The sequence below is a fragment of the Alosa alosa genome, chromosome 6 (genome assembly GCF_017589495.1).
Source record: "Alosa alosa isolate M-15738 ecotype Scorff River chromosome 6, AALO_Geno_1.1, whole genome shotgun sequence".
NCBI classification, from domain to species: Eukaryota; Metazoa; Chordata; class Actinopteri; order Clupeiformes; family Clupeidae; genus Alosa; species Alosa alosa.
Window position 1 is genome coordinate 21,956,350 of NC_063194.1, and position 23,461 is coordinate 21,979,810.

The 23,461-nt window shown below is 41.6% G+C and overlaps 3 protein-coding genes across 4 annotated transcripts; 2 read left to right on the top strand and 1 right to left on the bottom strand.

The window, feature by feature from the left end:
- The first annotated feature begins 18 nt into the window (after positions 1-18).
- On the top strand, positions 19-7,291 carry aldh3b1 (aldehyde dehydrogenase 3 family, member B1). The gene is made up of 10 exons (XM_048246812.1): positions 19-244; positions 2,729-2,913; positions 3,018-3,128; positions 3,497-3,617; positions 4,691-4,776; positions 4,869-4,950; positions 5,129-5,521; positions 6,022-6,188; positions 6,368-6,467; positions 6,636-7,291. The coding sequence occupies exons 2-10, from the start codon at positions 2,731-2,733 to the stop codon at positions 6,824-6,826; spliced, it is 1,434 nt and encodes a 477-aa protein (XP_048102769.1). The 5' UTR covers positions 19-244; positions 2,729-2,730; the 3' UTR covers positions 6,827-7,291.
- A 223-nt stretch (positions 7,292-7,514) lies between these two features.
- On the bottom strand, positions 7,515-10,389 carry LOC125296738 (caseinolytic mitochondrial matrix peptidase proteolytic subunit). Its single transcript, XM_048246814.1, has 7 exons — positions 10,286-10,389; positions 9,741-9,842; positions 9,550-9,621; positions 9,337-9,433; positions 9,035-9,222; positions 8,828-8,933; positions 7,515-8,064 (listed from the first exon to the last, which is right to left on the bottom strand). The coding sequence occupies exons 1-7, from the start codon at positions 10,295-10,297 to the stop codon at positions 7,838-7,840; spliced, it is 804 nt and encodes a 267-aa protein (XP_048102771.1). The 5' UTR covers positions 10,298-10,389; the 3' UTR covers positions 7,515-7,837.
- A 1,262-nt stretch (positions 10,390-11,651) lies between these two features.
- Positions 11,652-14,291, top strand: si:dkey-204f11.64 (uncharacterized protein LOC100537752 homolog). Of its 2 annotated transcripts, none has more exons than XM_048245739.1 (3): positions 11,652-11,877; positions 12,774-12,900; positions 13,482-14,291. In XM_048245739.1, the coding sequence occupies exons 1-2, from the start codon at positions 11,788-11,790 to the stop codon at positions 12,897-12,899; spliced, it is 216 nt and encodes a 71-aa protein (XP_048101696.1). In that variant the 5' UTR covers positions 11,652-11,787; the 3' UTR covers position 12,900; positions 13,482-14,291. The 2 variants fall into 2 exon arrangements, with proteins under 2 accessions (XP_048101696.1, XP_048101697.1); XM_048245740.1 differs by having other exon boundaries at positions 13,573-14,291.
- Positions 14,292-23,461: the final 9,170 nt, after the last annotated feature.

Sequence of the window (23,461 nt, forward strand, 5' to 3'; positions counted from 1 at the left end):
CAATCTGACATCTTCCAGCGGGTTTTTCTTGTTCCGTTGCCAACATCTGGCTCTGGTGACCAAACCAGACAAACTCGATCTTGATGAATCAAAATACATGAAACCCGGAAATGATTTTGTTGGTTTCCCACTCACTCTACCTACCTGCATGTGTTTCAACGCGCTTAACCGATTGAGGAATAGTCAACGCCTCCGAATTGAAACCATTGAGTTCAACTGCAAGTAGCCTAAAGGTTGGAGTCAGGTAAGCTCGCCGTTCTTTTTTTTATAGCCCATATGTAGTTATCCACATTCCAGCTAGGATGACTATTAGCCGACATGCTTGAATGGAAGTAGCCCAAGGGATAAATGTTTGTGGACGAATTGTGCCATGCTTTAGGTTTGCGTAAAAAGGCGTTTGTAGCTTGTACTGTTAGAAAGTACGCATAAATGTTTTGTTTGGGCTGCTGCCGCCACTAACGGAGGCCAGCGGTTGGAATTTCAGTTTGTTGGCTATGGAAGCATCTCAACTGTTTCACTCCCGATTAGCTATCACCATTTTATGTATTTCCCTTCCTTATGTTGGGCTATACCATTAACATGTAAAATTACAAATAATCTGTCCAGCATATGATGACAGAAACTCAGTGGTTTGGGGTAGGCCTATGGCCTTAAATTTTTATGTAGGTCAAAGGAACGAATTAAACATATATATAGGCCTGATCATTTGAAAGCCTTGTGTATATTGTGGGGAAATGGGCATATCAGCCTTGTGACCTTTTTTTTTTTTATAGTACCTCCAAGTAATCAGACACTTAAATATGGACTGAACATCTTAGCATTACAACGCACTTTAACTCAGGTCCACCCATGTACTCTGATGCCCAATTACAATCTGTTCTTGTATTTTGTATCATGTGTTGTGATGTATAGTGATGAGATCTGGGGCCTGTACTATGAAGCGGGGTTACATGGCTTATCTGGGTAACTTCGAGAGTAACTTGATCACGTGTGGCATAACTTCCCGATTAACTCGTACTACGAAAGGTGGATATGTTTTAACCTAGGTATGCTGCAATGGCAATTTACCCTGCATCTCAAACCTGCTCCGACCAGGTTATGTTCTTGGTTAACCCGAGGTTTCCGTTAACCACACCCTTTATAAGTAGCCTACCACCCCTCCACTAACAATTCGAGACAATGTCGGCGTACCTGGATGATCCATACGACATTGGAGCGCAAAATTTGTTATTAGCGTCGCAAATCATGAGGGGCTCTCTTCGCAGGGCGAGGAGTTTTAGAGACCGCCATATATATATATATATATATATATACCCGGACGATATTCTCTATGAACATATAGATTGTCAGACGAAGGAATTCGTTATCTTTGTCAGATGATCTAGGCAGAAGTCTCTAATGTCACCCGTCATAGCAATACCCTTACGTGGACATTAATGTATTCCATCTAATCGGTGATGCTGAACATCTGAGCAAGAATACTGTATGTCCGAAAATAAATCGGACATAGGCCTAGCCTACAGTATGCTGAACATCTTGAGCAAGAATAGCCTAAAATAAATCGGACATAGCCTAGCCTACAGTAGGCCTAATAAATGAAAATCACAATTTTAACAAACTTGTTGAATTGAATGTCATATTACTGCACCCTGCACATAAAAGGCTACACATTTCCATAGCACCAGAATCCGACCGAATGCCTCCCTCAACCCCTTCCACAATCGCCCTTCCACTATTATTTGCGAAGGCCAACTCCTTAGTAGGCTAGTGTTCAAAGACACATTTTTCTTGTTAGCTGTAAAACAGAGGCCAAGTGAAGGCTATAAGCATACTAGGCCTACATGTTTTCATAATTAAGAAATATTAATGCAAGCTATAACTATATAAACCTACTATTCTGAATAATGTGTTTGTGTTTCATTTTCACCTGCTGCCATGTGCGTTTGGCAATGGTGTTGCATCTGAAATGTTCACAGTATTAGGCATACACTAAATCAGTCAATGGGGGCTACTTAAACATTCAATTATCCTATTACTGTAATCTATATGCCCACTTCTAAATTGTGTTGCATCTGTAGGCATTTCTATGAACTCAAAATAGGCAATTTAATTATTTAAACTCATTTCAGACATTCCGCAAGCTAATCCTCCGTAACACATATTTGAAGAACATGTGGAAATAAAACTTTACTTTTAGGCATTAAGGCTACCCGATCTGCAATACGTTGCCAACAGCCTTGCTTTGTTCACTGCCAACGTATTTGATTTTTGTCGTAGAGTGGGTTTTAATTCCTCATAACTTGTCATAATAATTGTGCATTCCTCATCCGTAAAAGATGATCGCGTCATCATTGAAAGTGGTGACTTTGCTGCAACAACCCTCTTTATGTGAACGCGCACAAACTCCAATTAGGTTAACCCCGGCTCAACAAATCAACTTCATAATCAGCGTCGTAGTACCGATTAACACCACTTAAGATAACCAGGTTTTGTCAACCCTGGGTTACATCTGGGTAGGTTAAGCTCCCTTCGTAGTACAGGCCCCTGTTGTGTTGTGAGCACACCAAGGCACTTAACTAAACACTAAACTTAAACGTGATTCTTGAACTTGTCCCTAGGACAAATTGGTGTTGAGAAATATCTGCATTTACAAATATCTTACATGGCCTATGTACTTGTCGTGACGTGTGTCTTCACCAACGTTAAACCTGGTAATACATCTCTGTAGACATGTATGTCACGTGCAAGAAGATGGAAAGTCACAGTGAAGTGATTGCCAGACTCCGTGCAGCATTCTGCACCAGAGTGACCATTCCACTGCAGTTCCGTCTCACTCAGCTAAAGGCCCTCCTCGCCTTGATGGAGGAAAACGAAGCTCAGATTGTGGAAGCATTGCACAAGGACCTTGCCAAGGTATGCATATGAACATGTACCACAGTATTTGCTGTCCTCACCATTTTAGTGGACTGCCATAGATGTTGAACTACAGCACCTGTCCCTTTTGCTATGTTAAACAGCCAAAATTTGAAGCAGTACTTTCAGAGATTGACATGGTGAGGAATGACGTTTGCTACGCAATGAATAACTTGAAGACCTGGATGGAACCTGAATATGTGGCCACGAATCTGGTAATCGTCTCTAACAAGACCTAATGCATTGTCTGGAACTATCTGTTTTGTGGATCTAGAGATTACGATTCTCTGATAATTGAGCTTAGTTTTGTTACCTTTCGTTGAGACAAAAGAGTCTGCTCAGTGACGTCTGCTTTGTACAACATTGCTCAAGGCCTGCGTGACCAAGCTGGAAGTGTTAACCATAACTAACCATAATGTATACATTGGAACCAATATACTGAACAAGTATTCAGTGTTGTCTACAATAATGAGTGCTACCTTTAGGATCTAGTGGTTGTGCAGAGCTGTCCAGATTTTCATATCTGTTCTGTTATCTTCATATCTACATTCTTTCTTGAAATTGTTTTGCTGTTGTGTTTCAGGCAACAAAGTTTGATGATTGCACCATACGAAGAGAGCCGTTTGGAGTGGTTCTGATCATAGGGGCATGGAACTACCCTCTCCAACTCATTCTGCTACCTCTGGTTGGTGCCATAGCTGCAGGTACACGCTTTCATTCATGCCTGTGTTCTGAGCATGCCAGCCTTATGTTCATTACCCTCGTTACATATGGTAGTGCCTATTTAATTCAAAGAGATGGGCATATTTACATAGTGCCTGCCAGTATTTTTTGTTTTGTTTACAACTCTAGTGACACTAATATTTCACCATATTGCTACATAAATAATATAATATTTGATCATGTGGGAGGTCATAATGCAGTCTTTTTACTGTGCAGCTGTTCTGAAATGAGCAGACTTCAATTCAATTTCAACTTCAATTTCTCTAAATTCCGTTGGCCTCTTCTTTAGGAAAGTCACTCTGACCTAGAAACTATTCCATTCATTAGCATAAATCTGTCATCTGTCAACCATCATGTTAAGGGTGAACCAAGTCTGGTTTGTCTGTGTTTGCCTTTACAACTTCAGTAGAGGTGGATAATTTATGGCTGAATACTGAGGACAGTCTGGCTAAGTCAGCTAGCATGGCTTTTTCCACCCATTAGACCTCTGAAGTTCGCCTACAAAAAGGACCAAAAGCTGCCGGATCTCCTTATATGGGCAAAGATGGCAATTTTGGGGTCCTTTTTGTAGGCAAACGTCAGAGGTCTATTAAAGAGCCTATTTGCGCTAGTTTTCTGACCGAGGAAACTAATTGTATGGTTTTGGGAACAAATCATTTGCCTTTTAAGGTTATCATCAGTTCACTATAGTATCTCCTCAAATGCATGGATGAACATCTCTTTACACAGCACCCCTAGGGAGGGTCAGTTAAGATATCCATCAGAATACATTTGGCTAGAAACTTCAAATGAATATGTTGTACACATTTAATAAATCATACATTTTATGTTTCTCATACTTTTTCAACCAGCAGTGGCATGATCAACATAGTCTGATTGTCATCAATGGATGTGTGTTCCCTACAATGTGTTGTGTTTTTAGTTCTGGTTACTCCTGGCCAGTAGTGCAGTTCTATGTTTTTACAGATTGGTACCGACTATCATTCTATGTTCAGCATCCAGAAATAACAAATAACTTTGAGTGTTTATTCTTTATACTGGCATCATGCCTTAGGTAACTGTGCAATACTCAAGCCGTCTGAGATCAGTCAAGCAACCGAGAAGCTCCTTGCTGAACTCATACCCAAGTACCTGTCCCAGGTAATGCGATGTTCATTCACGTGTTACCTTCCCTCATGCATGTTTTTTGTGAAAAATGTTTTCCTATTCATGTCTGCCCAAATTCCTTTCAGGAGTGTTATGTAGTCATACGGGGGGGGGTGGAGGACACCAGAATGTTATTGGAGAACAGATTTGACCACATTTTTTACACAGGTAAGATAAGTTGCAATTCAGGTCTCTCCTTGTGTTTTCCCCAGCTTTTTTATTTTGGCTCAGTTCCGTCTATGTTATTTTTCTGTGTTGATGTGGTGATCCTTTGTAAGATTTCACTTGTGGTGGTGTAAATTGACTTACATTACTTAACTTTAGATTTGCACATCTCCTACTTTAGGTTCTCAGTCAGTGGCTCGGAGCATCCTCCAAGCTGCTGCTGTTTACCTGACCCCCGTCACCCTGGAGCTGGGGGGGAAGACCCCCTGCTTTATCTATGGCCGGCTGGACATGAAGACCGCTGCCAAGAGGCTGGTCTGGGCCAAGTACTTTAACTTAGGCCAGAGCTGCGTCGCTCCGGACTATGTCCTCTGCACAGCCGAGACGCGGGACGCCCTGCTGCCTGCCATCCGCGAAGCCCTGGAGGCCTTCTACGGCACCGACCTCCAGCAATGCCCAGATGTTGGCCGCATTGTGACAGAGAAGCACTGGAGCCACTTGATGGACATGCTGGGGAAGTCCAAGGGGAAAGTGGTGATCGGGGGGGAGAGCACACGAGAGGAGAAGTACATTGGTAAGCAGGGTGGTTTGGAAGAATGTTATAACGCCGCAGTGCTAGTGCAGCGCAATCATATAGGTTTAGTCATGTCTTCAATGTCGTGTTCAATGTTGTGATGAGCTGTTCCAATCCAAACTGCACAACATATGACATAGGGGATCACCACGACAACCTCTGATTGCACATCATAGGGGGCGCTGCAACTTTACATTGCATACATTTCTATGTCTCAAAAGCCACTCAATGCAGTACATCTAGTTTCAGCAGGAGTACTGATGTAAACTCTAATAGTGATTTACAAAGCTGACCTTAGATTTTTGCATTCTGTTGCCTCTAGAGAAACATCTGCTTTATATTCATAGAACCACCATTTTCAACCTTGAATTTCCCAATGTGTACACTAAGCCATGAAAAACATGTGCACAAAATAAACATTGATGTATGTACAATGGTTTGAGAGCCCTTGTAAAATCAGTAGTATGAGTGATGCCTCACACGACTTCCTATTCCTGAAGCACCCACAGTGGTGGTGGACGTTGACGGAACGGACGCCCTTATGCAGGAGGAGATCTTTGGACCCATCCTCCCTATCCTCACCATGGAGAACCTGGAGGAAGCCATCGACTTTGTGAATGCCAGAGAGAAAGCCCTCGCCCTGTATGCTTTCTCTGATGACCCTAAGGTAAGCAGGAGAGATAACTGATGATGCCTAATGTGGCATGACTCGAGTCTATGGTTTGCGCTACACCCAATTAAAGTGGGGCCACAAGTACTGTTTCCATGAGTGGGCATGGTTTAATGTAAAGAATTCATTTCAATTTCTATGTAAACATTTCTATCATGACCCACTGTCGTCCTTAGATTGTGACCACAGTTCTGGAAAACACCAGCAGTGGAGGATTCTGTTCAAATGATGGCATCGTGCACATGACACTACCAAGCTTACCTTTTGGGGGAATTGGTAAGTGTGACGGTTGCAGGCCATTATGTAATAACTACAAGCGCTGTACTGGTGTCATGGATCCTTTTAACCCATGCACATGGCACACAAGTTGGTCAGTATACGGAAGGCAGGTTACATACCTCTAGCCTTTAGGTTAACAACTCATTCTCCTGACCCCCAATCCAGGTGCCAGTGGGATGGGCTGCTACCATGGACGTTGGAGCTACGAGACCTTCAGTCACAAGCGTGCCTGCGTGCTGAGGAGCTGGGCACTGGAGCGGGTTGGTGCCTTCAGGTACCCCCCCTACAGTGATGCCAACCTGGGCTGGCTCCGCTGGGCGACCACCACCAAGAAGAGCAGCTGCTCCGTTATGTAAAGACATGGTCCAGGATTTGGGTTGATTTGCGGCACAAATGGGGCACTGACCAAAGCGAAACGCTTTTTGCCTGTAGCCTGCTATGTTAAGTAACCATTAAAACTGGGAATATTTCACAGTTGGTTTGATATCCAGAGATGAAAGGATCTTCTATTTTTATTTTTACGTTTTGTAAAGACAAAAGTGTACATATTTTAAATGTGACCATTTTGTTGACTTTTTTTCCTAAATAATGTCACAATTGTTGATGATGCTGTTCCTTGCATCATAATCTATAGCACTGCCATCTGTCAGTTTGTGTGGCAAAGTTTTCTGTAGTTAGTTTGTTTAAGGTGCATTATATGTATTAGGCTAATCTTGAATCATTATCTTTTCAACCTGAGTTAGAAATGTAAATGTAAACAAAAACATTATCATACATTATATAAGAAAACAAAAACAACAGTTCTCAATGTACTGTAAAGTAGTTTTAAATAATCACTCCTATGAAACTACAAATAAAACATTTGAAAAAATAAAGAGTTTTTATTTCCCCATGATAGTCTGAAATTTGTTCAATTAAGTATGTTGTAAGATGGTTTGCTTTGTAGAGGCAAACATTTAACATTAGAATGAATTAGAATTTTAATTTAACATTAAATATTAATAATAATATCCTTTCTTCCAAATTAAAAGATTCTGTCCAATCTAAACTTAAACACACATTTTTTATTATTCTAAACATTTTTTTAATAAAATGAAACCTATAGGTTACAAATGCAAAGCCACTGTTGAGACTGTTGAGTGCAACACACATTTTCTCTCATCACAAAAGACCACATACGCATTTCGGAGATATGGTATGTCTTCTGTCCAAATTTAGAGAACCAAGACACCAGAGATAAAACACGGTGTTGAAATTAGGCCAAACGAGGTATTGCTGGTGCCTTCATTCCAGGCATACCCTTAGTGATCTGTGCAGAATGAGGCTGACAGACTTGTTGAGGGAGGGATGAGTCTGGACTGTTCCCTTCAGGGTTCCGGTTTGTATGAGGAGGGCGGGTTGGTCCCAGATGACCCTTGCTCAGGGGCAGGAGAGTCGGGGGCAGCGGGGAACTTCGGGCCCGTGGTCTGCTCTTTCTGTACCAGCTCAGGCTCATCCTGTCCAGCCTGAGGGGGATGCACCAGGACCCGGTCAATGATGCCAAAATCCTGGGCCTCCATGGGGCTCATGTAGCGGTCCCTCTCCATCACACCCTCTGGGGAGGCAAAGGCATATTACATGGGTAAAAATGCAATACAGACTAAATGGCGAGAGACAAAAACAGCTGAGTTCAATGAGACAACGGCCTTTTCCGAAACTAGTTACTTTGCCCCCTCCCTTGCCACTTACACTTCGTTTGCACGTTCACTGAGGGTCCGCCATATTAAGGGCCATCTGAAACCAGTAGTGTGTTATAAACTCTCCAACACCGAGTGAATACCGGTGGTCACTTATCGAGGGTGTGTGTCAATTAATGTGGCACGTCATGGAGGATGTTTCAAAATGTTACTTCCGCGTCTGTAGGCCATGCCTGTAAACAATTCCATGGTTCCGTGATAACCAGCTTCCACTAGGAAGAGTGAAGTTCGTCCCAAAGCTGAGTGTGGTATTATAAACCCTACGCGCTAATCAAGGGAACTTCATTTAGCTGCGAGGGTGCTTCCCACTCGAGTTCACTTGGTAATCGAGGGGGAGTGGGTAGGGATTAGTTCCGGAAAGGGCCAAAATCAACACTGGCATCATACCAAAACCAATTGCCACAAACGGGTCAATAAGACAATGTGAATTCAAAAAGGCTTTTAATGTAAATGTTAGAGACCACTATCATACGGATCATCCAAATATTTTCTGACAGGTTGTTTTTACAGAACTGCTCCATCAGTGTTATTCCTTTCTAATTTATTTAATTTATTAACAGAAAATATAGTAAACCCTCAACAACTTTTAACTGCAAAAAATGTTTCAGAGGTTGAACCTACCTATTGTTTCCAGTAGCTGTCCAGTGTGTTTGCTGTAAATGTTGTTGATCTGTCTCTTCAGTTTAAGAATCTCCTCTGCTTGAATGGCAATATCTGTGGCCTGACCCTAAAACACATTTTAACAGTATTAAACACAGCATATAGTACAGTTACAAACTACCCACCCCTACCACCTCCTCAACTGCCCAATGTGCCCCCAGCTCTCACCCTTGCCCCTCCTGATGGCTGGTGCACCATAATGCGGGCATTTGGGAGCGAATGCCTCATGCCATTTGTGCCTGCTGCCAGAAGTAAGCTGCCCATGCTGGCAGCCTGGCCCACACACCAGGTGGAGATGGGGTTCAGGATATACTGCATGGTGTCATATATTGCCAGGCCTGATGTGACCACGCCACCTACGGGTGAAAGAGTACCAATGCAACAAGGTCAGAGGGAGAACTTAATAGAAACTACCAACGTTTCTCAACCAGACACGACAATGACAGAAAATAGCTGATTTCCTCACTCACCAGGGCTGTTGATGTACATGTGGATGGGTTTGTTGTTGCTCTCTGACTGAAGGAATAGCAACTGGGCAATGACAAGACTGGCAACAGAGTCATCAATCTGATAGGGGTGGGGGAGAGACACAAAACAGATACTTTCAATTTGTGAGTACGCTTACACATATGGCAAGTCTGAGAAAGTGATACTGTTGAATCAATTAAGATGGAGAGACTTACTGGACCCATAACACAGATAATTCTCTCTCTTAACAAGCGAGAGTAGATGTCATAGGCGCGTTCTCCTCGGCCCTATGCGTGAATATGAACAGTAATATAATCACAATGTGAACGTCAAAATGTATTATTACTAACTACAGCACAATGACATGACATTGTGGCAGACCACTTAGTCCGCGGGCGAGTCTTACCGTCTGTTCAACTACAATTGGTATAAGAGGACTTCTCCATGGAGCACTTTGATGAATAATTCGACTTCCTTTCGCAGCAGACAAGCCCAACTGCAATACTCTCTATGACAGCAATAACAAGGCGTTACAGACAATAAGCAAATGAAATCAATCCAACGTACACGTGTCGACAAATTAGGCTGCATAATGTTCAATAGCATGCCGAGTCTCATAGTCTGTCTAATCTAGATTGTCATTATGGCAGGCATCTCAAGCTGGCAAGTATTTAACACCGTTTCGTTTTTAGCCGTTAATTTGGCTTACTTTCCAGTTTTCCGTTTAGTTGGCCAGATACAAAACCTTAACATTGCTAAGTTAGGTAACGTTAACGTTACCTGACATAGGTTAGCTAACGCCAGTTATACAAGCCTCCCCATCACTGCAAACATCAAGCATTGCAACGTTATTACTGGCTTGAACTCCTTCTACTCTGCACAGTTCAAACCGTCTTATTTTCAGTGTCATCTCAATTATTTCAGCCATACAGTTAATCAATACTAACTTACTCGTATCAACATCGTAAACTCCTAAAGTGTGGAATGAGAATCCTTCTGGACGACCCCGAATGAACCGGATGTAATACCAGTTTGACCTTCCAGCCTCTATCCCATGAATCTACCACTAGATGGCGGTGACGGACAATAAACTTGAAGCCATCCATTCAGGTAAGCTTGACTTGCAAATAAAGTTACGCTTTGACCGATACAATTGTTCAGTAGCTATGCCAGAGAATGTCTAATAAGGGGAGAACTGCCACTCTCGGAAAACTTCCGGTTTCTGAACTGGTTGCAGTTCCTCCTGTGGTTCCACATGAGGGCGCTCGTCCACGAGTGCAGAATGCATGGAGGTCTATGGAGCTGTACCCCTCAAAATCCACTTTTCTTGGGATATATATTTTTTTTAAAGTAATTTGAGTATTGCATTCGAGAGGGGAGGCAAAGAAAATACACTTGGTTGAGTATTATATATTTTAAAGTCACTTAATTGTTCTAAAAAGCCTTTCAAATGTGTCAATGACGTCATTCATTAGCACAATGCTAGCGTGTTATGTGCAACAACGACCCAACCTGTAAGAAATCAAAAGGACATAAGTACTCGTTCATTCAACTTTTGACCCATAACAAATGTTGAAGTTATACAAACTACAATCAAATCTGAGATTTGTCAACGACAATCAGGTGAAAGAGACCAATTTAGCTGTCTAGCTCCATTGACTCCCATTCATTCTGCACTCATGGCGATCGCCCCCAGTGGAACTCTGGTGGAACTGCATCCAAAATTCGGTACAATGGGACTTAATACGGAGTGGCAAGGCTCTCCGTAGACGCGCTCTGGCTATGCTGAGTTTTTATATGATAAAACATGACAACTCTATATGAAAGGCTAGGCCTATCGACGTGAAAAGTATATTGTCAAATAATTCGCAAGATCTCACAAATTCTGGGAAGAGCCACACCATTTAATTAGGGCAAACGAGGTCACTCGTGAGCAGTTCTACAATCCACATGACCAAAATTAGTGACATTTCGAATGAGAGGCTTGATCTTTTTGAAGATCAGATTTCGATGGGAATTGTTCAACCGGATGATGCCATAGCCTAGGGCAGGCCATGTCAATCTGTGATAAAGCAAAGTGTTATTGTATCCTTTTGGGTTTGTATAACCTAAACTCCAGGACTGCTTGTTTGTGCTTGTAGCCTAGTATAATTTTAACCTGCATCGGTGCATTTAGCTTCTGGACTGGGGTGTAGCATTCGATTTACTTTGGCTACGTAATTTAGGCCTAGGCTACACGTTTAATTTAGCTTATGATTGATTTAGCCCACATAACCTCCCCCTCCCTCCCTCCCTTTTTTTATGGCTATGTGGGGCTTCTAAGGAGGTCGAGGAGGTTCTACGACTATCGGTCAAAATGCGGTGGGGAAAAAGAGGGGGCGCCGCAGAGTTCAATGCATTTTAATGAGTGAGGACTGCCTATCTGCAGACCACTCTCCTAAACCGACGTCGTCATGTCAAACAACACCGCGAACAGCAATTTGGTTACAGCGCAAAAAGCCGTCAAACAACTACGGCTGGAAGCCAGCGTCCGCAGGATCAAGGTAGGCCTACGCTTAAAGAAAGATACTTTGACTTGGAAAGTTGATTTTCTCTGATCAGGGTGTGACTTGTCAAGAAACTTTGATAGTGATGCATCGTCCTTTGGTCTATAACGAGGTAAACCTAACGTCTCGTGCCTATGTGAAAGCTAGTCCACCAAGTAAATGATATATTTATTTTTCCCATCAGAGTTGACATGGGTCGATAAAGTTATTTCCAAGCATGTAGTTATGGTAGGCTAATTGAAAAAGGTTGTCACTCTCGAAGCAATTATATTTTCTTTACCGATGTAGACATTCAGAATAAGTAGCCTAGGCTTTTAAATTTATAGGCTACACGAAATAGCGCAGCCTTGGCAAAAATAGTGTTCGCCTAGTTGCACCTTTTCCCCCTCTCGGCTTTTGGAATTTGGGCAATAATTTTGTTCAACATTCGTACATTATGTTTGCATACTTGCCCGGTGTATCCGCTTAGATTGAGAAATGAAGATGCACATCTGGGTGTTCCCCCATGGCATCACAGTGGTGCTCTTTGTTGATTGTAGCCACATGACAGTGGGGCAATTGTTGGCTGAAGCCTCTCTGAAATAGTCCAGATTAGTGGACCGTCGCACGACCTAAATCCAACCGACGTGATGAACTTTTTGTCAGGAATTCTGCAGGCTACAATCAATGCTTTGCTTGTTTTTATGCTTTTGCTTCAAGGCCTCATCTTGTATTTTTCTCACATTTCTTTCCTCTCCATAATTATTAAACATTTGTTATAAATGGAATGTTATGTAGGCCACCATGTGTTTTGTTTCAATAGTATCAAGTGCTAGGCCTATTTGATATGATTAAGTCAAGATTTTTTATCATGAGGCTTGTCAGTGCCATCCTCACTTATGTATACTGTGTAGGTATCACAGGCTGCTGCCGACTTGAAGACTTTCTGTCTGCAAAATGCACATAAAGACCCTCTACTGATGGGAGTTCCGTCTAGCGACAACCCATTTCGCCCTCCAAAGTCCTGCGCTCTTTTCTGAGGTAAGTTTTGTATGTGACATGTAGGCCTAATGAATGAATAATCAGCCATCAACTGGACAGCTGCAGCCACTGACTGTGTCCAAAGAAGAGCTCCGACTCCCCTCAAGACTTGTTGACTACAATGCACAGGACATAATAACCCTGAACAAACTCCTCATGCTCACTGAGAGATCTAATGTGTGATGGGCACTGGTTAGTGACGTCATGTTGCTTAGCCCCCCCCCCCTAGAATCCTGAAACAGTTTGATCTGATTTTGTTGCAGATGGAAAGCAAAACATTGCATTTACGAGAAATACAGGATGATACAAATGAATGGTTATTAAACAGAAGACAGAAAACTGAAGATTTTCCTCAGTTTGATTTACCTTAAGGAAAATAATGTGAATATGCTTATAAACATATTTACATGCTTTTCAATGGTTTTGCTTAAAGAATGCAGCAATTAGTTCACCTACCTCCTTAAGCACTCTTATACAGACTAAGGTTATTTCTTTGCTTTTTCTGATAAATATGCTGAAAATATAGCCTAGACGTACTTTATAAATGCTATAATATGCACTCTTATGAATATCTCTTATAGTAATCCTGGGGGTGTAAAGCTTGCTGAAATGTTTCTGATTACCCTTCCGCTCCCCCACACCTCTCTCCCCACTCTCACCCAATGCTGGAAGATTTGGAAAATGCATAAAGAAAGTGAACGTGGGGGCATCTCTACTCTTGAGACAACACACGAAGAAAGTGGTAATGTGGGGCCATCTATACTCTTGAGACAACACATGAAGAAAGTGGTAATGTGGGGCCATCTATACTCTTGAGACACCACATGAAGAAAGTGGTAATGTGGGGCCATCTATACTCTTGAGACACCACATGAAGAAAGTGGTAATGTGGGGCCATCTATACTCTTGAGACACCACTGTATAGTCACTCCACTCTGTACCATGTTAAGACGATATTATTGTCATGATGAAGTTCCACTTTTATGCTTTTGTCATGTTACATTTGTTGTTGTTGTTTTTTTAAAACTAAGTTTTCTGCAGTGAAATGTTTCACATCACACTGTCATGATACTTTATCTGCATTGTTAAGGTTTGGTTCTTGTATTTTCATCAAGAGCAGTGTAGAAGGGCAGCCTTTCCCAGAGAATTCCTATCTTTTTCCATGCAAGCACCCTCTTGATACTAGAGGTATGATTTTTATATCTTCTGTGCTAATTGTGTTTATCTGTCATTTCACATAATTCTGTTAAACTTTTGCACAAGCATCAAATATATGGAGTGGGAAATTGCACACAAAAAACTGACTATTTGTACTGAGAAGATTGTGCCAATTGTGCAAAGGAGTTGAGGCAGATTGTCAGACACTTGAGAATAAAGTATCATTCTTCTTGTCCTGTGTCCCTTTGTCCCATTGCATCTATCAGTCTATGAGTCACAGGGCTAATTATATGCAGGCCTTGCACAACCAATCAGCTCTGACTATGTTGCAGTGATTGTGTTAAAAAAAATATTCCAGTATATGATTCCAGTGCCACAGATGGTTAGTGACAGGCAGTGAGGTCATCTGGCAATGCCAGCCTATAATCCAACAGAGCTGACTATAAGGGAGGAGGATGGTATTTACAGCTACAAAGCAAAGAGGAAATGGTTTGTGATGAACCTAGTCTTTGTTGGTTCCGTGGACAGTATCAGGAAAAGATGTTGATGCAAATTGAGGCTCAAGAAGGAAGAGATTTTTTTTCGATGTGTAACATGTCATACATTGGAAGATGCAATGCCATCTGATCATTTTGTCATTATGAAACCAAACTGATCTCTTTATTCTGTTTGTAGTCGCTTTCTGTAATCAGCTCAACATCTAGGCATATAGCCTACTTGTTTGTCTTCAGAGAAAATTATGATCATCTGACATTAATATATTGGGATGATCACTACAGCCAGCAATGAGAGCCATGTGCTTTGCTGGGAATTGATTGACCGAAATGAAGTCGAAGGGCCTAACAAGCTAGGCCATTTGTGACGGGGAAGAACAAATGTATGCGCCAAACTAGTCCAGTCATTTTAAGTCAAAATAGGGGTCAACGTTGAACAAATTGCAACAGAAGAAAACTTAACTGATTTTGTATCCTCAATATGTCCTGAGTAAGGGGAAAAAACCCCCAAAGAATCCCAATAGGGGAAAGTTTCGAAAAATACCTAAATATACCCTATTCATGCGCCTATACAGTATTTTTCTCACGCAAATAGGGGGAAAAATTTACCTTCACATATCACCATGAAAATTACTGAGTTTATTACTTACATCAAGACAAACAAAAATAAAATATATATATATATATATATTTTTTTTTTTATTATTGCAAACACCATTGACATTACAGAAAATGCAACACTACAACGACATGCACAATAATACTACATCGGACAAACAGATGTACATTACACAAACACATACTGTAACTTAACAAGACATCACATTGACATGGCTTATTAACACACATAACATTAATAACAGAAAGCCTAAGGATGATTTGCGTCCAGGATGATTACAGATATGATTATCAGGGATGAAATTGATGACCGGAATGACATGCGGATGGTAGCTCTGAGAGTGTGAATGAGGTGGTGTTGGGATGGGGTGTGGGGGGGGGGGTAAGGGGTAGTGAGTGTGTGAGGATGTATGTGTGTGAGTGTGTGTGTGCATATGTGTAAGGTTGGCTTGCTGTTGGGCCAGGAGGTGAGAAGCTGGAACACAGAGAGGGAGGGTTTCAGAGGAGAGGAGTTGTAATTATTCTGTTAAAGATGAGTGTAATAATAAGAATAACTGATTGCCTGACTGATTGACAACCTGGGCACCCATTAATGGCCACAGTTCCACCCAGCCCCGGCAGTTATGGCGATGAGCTGACAGAGAGGAGGACCTGCGTGCCACCCATCCCCCCAGGCCCCCATCATATGCATACGTCCCCCACTACCACGACCAACCACACCTCGCCCCCAGACCTCCATCCAACACGCCACTCTTGACCTAAATATAGATGTGAATGGCTAGGTTGAGAGCTCTATCTAGTGTGTAGCATTAAAAGAAGTGGGCATGCATGGTGAATATCTGTCAGGATTTCCCCATGCACACCACACTTACCCTGTGTAAGATGTATGCCTCCTCTGTAATGTGTGCATTAAAATAAGTGAGGCATGCAGATAGACACCTGATTAGGTATCTACCTGCACTCCACCCTTACCCTAGCCTGTTTTGTGGTTTTGTTTATGTTTTTTGAATGTCACCTAATATGTAGTGCAATTAAAAGAGAGTAAGCGTGCTGCGTGCTTCCAGAACAAGGCATGTTCATGAGCGTATGAGGAGGGTGCACAATCGGGGGCCCAGGGCCAGTAGATAACCCACAGGACCCAACCAATGCCAAACCCACACAGCGACCGCCAGGACCGAGTCTCCCAAGCCATCCAATGGGGCCCCGGCATAATAACGATGAGAGGCAGGCAGAGAGTGAAATTAGAAAAGTTATCAGAGATGTAAATAAAAGGGGGAGGGGAAGAAGGGGATGCTATTTATTTGCTATTAATAATAATAATAATATTAATAATAATAATAATAATAATAACAATAATAGTTCCAGCTACCATCCCCTGCCCAGTGTTCGAGGATATGTGTATCTGTTGATGAAGTGTGTTGGTGTGGAGATGGATCTCAGGCAAAGAGGGTCAGGACTGTAGGTAGGTGATAAAGGGGTACCAAGGAGAGGTTGTATCCTGAGTATTGATTATGTTTGTAGTTGATAGGTTTTCTAATGATATATAGTCTGTTAACAAGTTTTTCCAATGAGTGATGTGAACATTGTTCCTAGATTTCCAGTTCATGAGGATTGTTTTCTTGGCGATAGTCAGCGCTGCCAGCAGTGTTTTATTGCAAGAGTTGCTTAAATTGACTGTGGATGTATCACCAAGTATGCATAAGGAAGGGGATGCTGGGATGTGACAGCCAAAGATGGAGGAGAGAGATTTTGTGACACTCACCCAGAAGTGGTTGATTGGAGTGCAATGCCAAACCACATGGATGTATGTGTCTGGGTTATTTTGTGTGCAGTGAGAGCATAGATCTGAACCAAACCCCATTTTAGCCAATTTATGTGCAGTGAAGTGAAATCTGTGAAGAACCTTGTATTGTATTAGTTGTAGATTACTATTCTTTGTCATGAGGTAGATGTTTTTGCACATTTTTGACCAGAAGTCGGCACCGGGAGTAATTGATTGAGTCTGATTCCCATTTGTGTAATGGCAGGCCAATTGTTTTTTCTGAACGAGATATAATTTTGTAAATTTGGGAGAGTATTTTTTTGGGAGAGGGAATATTAAGCAGCTCTGAGATTGGTGGGGGAATGTCAAGGTTAGCTGTCTGTATGTTAATTTTTCCTAGGATAGATGATTTAATTTGCAGGTATTGTAAAGTATTTACTCTCGATGCCATGCTTCTGGACCAAACAGGAAAATGAGGCCAGATTATTGTCTTGAAGAATGTGTTGAAGGTGAGTGATACTCTTTCCCATCCATGTGTGAAAGTTAAGTGGTTTTTTATTGACGGTGAAATCTGGGTTATTCCAAATCGGGGTGCGAATTGATGGTGCTATAGGTGAATCAGTGATGTGGTAGAATCTCCACCAGGCTGTCAGAGTAGATGAAATTGTTGGGGCTTTGAAGGATGGATGTTTTTTGATTGACTGGCTGCAGAAAGGGAGATCTGAGATTTTAATTTCTTTACAGATTGTTTGTTCTAGGTCTAACCAGGTGTTGTCTGAGGGGGTGGGGTGTAGCCATTTGTAAATGAAGTGGAGCTGATTGGCCAGGGCATAGTGCTGGAAGTGTGGGGCCTCTAGTCCTCCCAGTGCTTTTGGTTTTTGGAGAGTGGTGAGTTTGATCCTTGGGGTCTTATCTTTCCAGTAGAATTTAGTGATTAATGAATCGAGAGACTTAAACCAGAGTGGGGTGGGCTGGGTTGGAATCATAGAGAGTAAATAGTTTATTTTGGGCAGTATTGTCATTTTGATTACTGAGATTCTGCCCATGATGGATAATGGGAGGTTCTTCCAGCGTTGAAGGTCATCATCAATTGAAGTGAGTAGAGGGGAATAATTTAGGCTAAATAAGTCTGACAGCCTGGGGGAGACTTCTATCCCTAAGTAAGTGATATAGTTAGTGCAGAGTGGAATAGGTGAAGAGTTGGCCGTCACATCCCAGCTGTTGGGATGTAATGGGAGAATTGCAGATTTATTCCAATTGATTGAGTATTCAGAAATTTTAGAGAATGTGTCAATTAGTTTGATGGTTTCTTTTACTGATGTTGTGGGGTCTTGAAGAAAGACAAGAGTGTCGTCGGCATAAAGGCTGATTTTGTGATGCATATATGGAGTCTGGACACCTTTGATGAGGGGGTTCTGACGGATGGCAGCTGCTAGGGGTTCAATGAAGATTGTAAATAGTGAGGGGGAGAGTGGGCACCCCTGTCTAGTTCCCCGGGGAAGAGTGAAACTTTGTGTTAGTCCATTGGTGATTACTGTGGCTGAAGGAGAGGTGTATAGAAGTTTAATCCAGTTAATGAACGACTCCCCGAAGCCAAACCTCCCTAAGGGGGAAAACAGGAAATTCCAGTTCACCCTATCAAATGCTTTTTCTGCGTCCAGAGTTGCTATGATGGTATTATCTTGAACATTTGTGGAGTGATACATTATATTAAACAGTCTGCGGGTGTTGGTGGATGAAATTTGTTTTGCCTGTTTGGTCTGGGTGGATAATGGATGGGGTGACCTTTGCTAATTTGTGTGCTAGCATTTTTGCGATTATCTTATTGTCCACATTGAGGAGAGAGATTGGCCGGTAGCAGGATGGCAAAGTTGGGTCCTTATTGGGCTTGAGGAGCAGTGAAATTGAGACTGTGGTGGAACTAGTTGGAAGACGTCCTTTCTGTTTTGATTCATTAATCATTCTGGTGAAAAGTGGAGCTAAGATGGTCCAAAATTGTTTGTAGAACTCAGCAGGGAAGCCATCCGGACCTGGTGCTTTATTATTGGGCATCTGTTTCAGGGCATCAAACAGTTCTTGTTGAGTTATAGGTGATTCCAGGTTATTTATTTGGGTCTCATGGAGTTGTGGTAATTTGATGCTGTTTAGGAAAGAGCCTATGAATTCCTGGTTGGGGTTTATTTCTGAAGAATATAGTTTATTGTAAAACTGGTAAAAAACATGATTTATTTCTTCAGGTGAACTGGTTAGCTTCCCTGCTGAGTTCTTTATGACTGGGATTGTTGATTTTTCTTTGTTACGTTGAATTTGATTTGCTAAGTATTTACCTGATTTATTGCTATGGTGGAAGTTTTCCTGCCTTAGACAGTGAATCATAAATTGAGTGTGTTTATTGAGTGTTTCACTGAGTTTGAATTTATGTTTCCTAAGTTTTGCCTGTGTTTCTTCAGTTGGGTTGCTTGCATTGGTTTCCTTTAACTGTTTAATTTTATTGTTGAGTTCTACTTCCTGTTCTTTTTTTTTTTTGTATACTGAATATGAGATGATTCTTCCTCTGAGTACTGCTTTTCCTGCTTCCCACAGAAGGGAAGGAGATGATTCAGGGGAGTCATTCACTTCTAGAAAGAATGCCCACTCTCTCCCAACAAAGCTGATAAAATTTGGGTCTTGTAAAAGGGATGTATTAAAACGCCATTTGCTAGATGGTTGCTGCTGGTTAGTTATGCTCCATTTAATTGTAACTGGGGCATGGTCGCTAATGACTATGGGATGAATTGTTGAATCAGAGATATTTTTCATTATAGAGTTGCTGGTTAGAAAATAATCAATACGGGAATAGGAGTGGTGGACCGGAGAGAAAAAAGAGTAGCATTTGGAGTCTGGGTGCTGAAGCCGCCAACAATCGCCAAGGCCAGAAACGCTCATGAACTGTTTTATTGTTTTTGTGGATTGCCAGATTCGTTTGCTTTTAGAGTGATCAGATCTGTCAATTGTGGGGTCTAACACTGTATTGAAGTCACCTGCGATTATGATGGGACAGCCAGATAGAGTTGAGATGGAGGTGAAGAGGTTCTGAAAGAAAGCTGGGTTGTCTGTATTAGGGCCATAAACATTAGCAATTGTTACAGGGGTATTGTGAATTGAGATGTTTATGATGACAAAACGTCCTTCTGGGTCTGTGATGGTGGTGTCATGGATGAATGAGATTCTTTTGTTAATCAGAATGCAAACTCCCCTTTGTTTTGTATTGTAATGAGCTGAGAAAATGTGATTAAATTGTCCTGATTTGATCCGGGTGTAGTCTGATTCTGAGAGATGAGTTTCTTGTAGGAGACATATGTCAGCTTTTAAATCCAAATGATTTAAGATTTTGAGCCTCTTCGCCTGAGATCCAATCCCACGGATGTTCCAGGTCAGGAATGTAAGTGGTACCATGTTGTGATTGTGCAGTTATGAAAATGTTTGATAAGATGGGTATTGTGTGTGTGAGAGTGTGTGCAGGTGTCAGTTAGATAGGAGAGGAAGAAGGGGGGTGGAGGACTAGGTATGTAATGTGGTGTGTGAATGAGATGTAAAGGGTAGGGGCTGAGTTCCATTCCATTGTTCCAGAGTTCCATTGACATACAGTTTATCGACTGACAGAGCAGCTCGTTTGCCCTCTTGCCTGAGTTGTTTCATTATGGGCAAGAGGGCTCTTCTTCTTTCCTGTATTTATTGTAGGAATTGGTCGTTTAGTCCTAATGAAGTGCCTTTCAGTTCTTTTCCTTTGCTTTTGATGAGTTCTTTGTGTTTGAAGTGTTCGAACTTGGCGATAATCGGAGGAGGTTTTTTATTGTCTTTGGAAGTGAGACGGTGTACACGGTGGAAGGTAATCTTGTCAACTGTTTCTGGCGGTAGTTTGAGAGATGACTGCAAGAATTCTTTAACTGCTTTCTCTGGGTCGTCAGGTGTATCTTTAGAAGTTGGCAGGGGAATTCCGGAAAAAATGAGGTTATCGCGCATGCTGCGGCACTGGAGGTCGAGGACAAAAAATATATTATAAGGGCAAACAGGGCATAATGTAGGGGAGACCGGGGCTGGTTGTCTCACGGGTTGGTTGTCACATTGCTTATTCCAGGCACACTAGGTGATGCTGTGGTAAAATGTTGATATCAAACTGTTACCCTTTGATAGCTTACTCATTTGCACTAGGAATTTTGCTGAGCAGACACACAGCATTGAGGTGAGGAGACAATTTCATGGGTCAGAGTAAATTTTCATGTTGGTGTTGTTTTTGTATTGAGAGCTTGTAGGATATTAGTAGTTCAAAAACAAAACACTCATTAAAAAGCCAAAGGTAGTAGCTTTATTTTGAGTCATATAGCTATTAAGTTAAAGTCATGTGGCAGCTAGGTTAACATCTTTGTCAAGAGGTCAGTTGGGGATGGTTGTCACATAGCTTGTGGGGTTGGTTGTCACATGTGTTTGTTGTCACTGTGACAGTTGTCACTGTGTTTGCAACTTACATGATAATAAAGAGGTTTTAGCACTGAAAATAATTTCATTTTATTTCTCAACACAGTAGACAATTCAAGTAACTGATCACCTCCTTTAATCTCATTGTTTAAACATAAGGGGCATTGATGACAACTATCATAGGGGTGGTATTCATATTAAAACTTATTTGCAGTTTCTAGCTTAAAAAACTAAAAAGTTACACATCATTTTTTAAGATCCCATTTTATCACTGAAATCCCATTGAAACTCTATAGGGACAACCAACCCCATACCCTGTGACAACCAACCCCGTGATGGGGTTGATTGTCACATTGTGTCAGAGTGTCTTTGATGGTTAATTGCTCCCTGTTATAATACATTCTAAAAGTAACAAGGAGCACCCAAGAGCAACAGGGGCAAGGAAAAACTCCCTTACCAAGGAAGAAACCTTGGGCAGATCCACGGCTCAAGGGGCTAACCCAACTGCCAGGGGTCTTGGTGTGTGTGTTGGGGGGATGACAAGGGAGATGGGATAGTGTGCTGTGTATGTGGGGAGAGGGCAGTGTGCAATATGTGTGTTGGAGAAGCTTCCTCATGAGACAATGTGCTGTGCATTTGGGGGCAGTGTGCTGTAAGTATGTTGGGGATGTGTGTTGGAGAAGCTTCCTGATTAAATAATCTGTATTGTGTATGTAGGGGAGAGGGGGGAGGCAGTGTACTGCAAGTATGGTGAATAGTGAATAGAGGGCAATATATTGCACATGGCATGGAGGAAGATGGGAAATGTCTTAAATGGTGTTATAGCTCCTCCGGAGGGTATATGCTTATAGAAAATATATCGTTTATGGTGTTTAATTTGTTTTCCCTTAATAGTGCAGGCCAAAATGTATCAGCTGTTCACTTGATTCGCCTATACAGAATAGAGGAGTATGTGTTATGCATGGTATGGAGGAAGATGGGACATAAGTTGATTAATGCTATATTTCATGTAAAGTGCATATGCTTTTAGAATATGTATAGTTTTGACTGTTCTATGACTTTGGTAAAACCATGACCCATGCATAGGCATGCATTGTTAATTATTAATCTTAAACTATATTTATTAGTATAGCATGTAACTTTTTTGCCAGATGTCACAACAATAGAGTCGCTTTTTTGGAGGCTAACTGCAGTTATCCCATCTGCACCCTTCTGTCGAATTTGGACATCATCATGTCCATCTTAAACTTTGCCTTCACAATTTTCCTGCATTCACTAACATAAACATACTGTGCTGTCTGATTATTGTTTTAGACAAAAATTGTGCAAAGTAAAGGGGCATCATACAGGCCCCTCTGACTGGACAGACAGTATGTCAACCCCTGGGCAAGAGGTCAATTACTATAAGACTTGGAAAATGATGGACTGATATTTTAGTGTGATATACTGTATGTTTCAGTGACCTCTGTGACATGCCGGCTCGATGCATGAAACATGAGTGGGGAGGCCACACGCTGATTCCATAATAATCAAGATAAATTTACCTTTAATTAATAAATTAACAGAGACTAAATGATAACGTGGTGTAGTGCAAGTCAGTATAATGAAAGGAAACCAAAAGTGTCATGCAAAATCAGTCTAGGGGTTTAACAGCCGAAGGACAACGAAAGCCAAAAGCCAGGAGGAGAAAGCCGGCTGGCTGTTGTGAACGCAGGAGATTTATAGTCCTGCCAATCAGGTACATTTACAGGTACATTTACAGAAGCCCACCTAAATGGGATTCTGTAAATACTCAGAGGTGGAAAAAGTATGAAAATATTGTACTCAAGTAAAAGTACCAATACCTTGATTAAATATTACTCAAGTACAAGTTAAAATACCGATCTGAAAATGTACTCAAGTAAAAGTAAAAAGTAGTTCATTTAAAATGTACTTCAAGTAAAAGTTACTTAGTTGGGGGGGGCACCAGAACAACCAGTTTTACCAGAGACTTTCTAATGAGGAGATACAGCACTCAAAAAATCCTCCATAGTAATGCATGGGGTTAGTTTGTAACGCCAGTATGGCAGTTGTC

Coding starts and splice junctions, on each gene's coding strand:
- aldh3b1 (XM_048246812.1), top strand. CDS start 2,731: ATGTATGTCACGTGCAAGAAGATGGAAAGTCACAGTGAAGTGATTGCC. Junction 2,914..3,017: donor TGCACAAGGACCTTGCCAAG/GTATGCATATGA, acceptor TATGTTAAACAG/CCAAAATTTGAAGCAGTACT. Junction 6,468..6,635: donor CTTACCTTTTGGGGGAATTG/GTAAGTGTGACG, acceptor CCCCCAATCCAG/GTGCCAGTGGGATGGGCTGC.
- LOC125296738 (XM_048246814.1), bottom strand. Junction 9,622..9,740: donor CAATTGTAGTTGAACAGACG/GTAAGACTCGCC, acceptor ATTCACGCATAG/GGCCGAGGAGAACGCGCCTA. Junction 9,223..9,336: donor CATGTACATCAACAGCCCTG/GTGAGTGAGGAA, acceptor TTTCACCCGTAG/GTGGCGTGGTCACATCAGGC.
- si:dkey-204f11.64 (XM_048245739.1), top strand. CDS start 11,788: ATGTCAAACAACACCGCGAACAGCAATTTGGTTACAGCGCAAAAAGCC. Junction 11,878..12,773: donor CCAGCGTCCGCAGGATCAAG/GTAGGCCTACGC, acceptor TATACTGTGTAG/GTATCACAGGCTGCTGCCGA.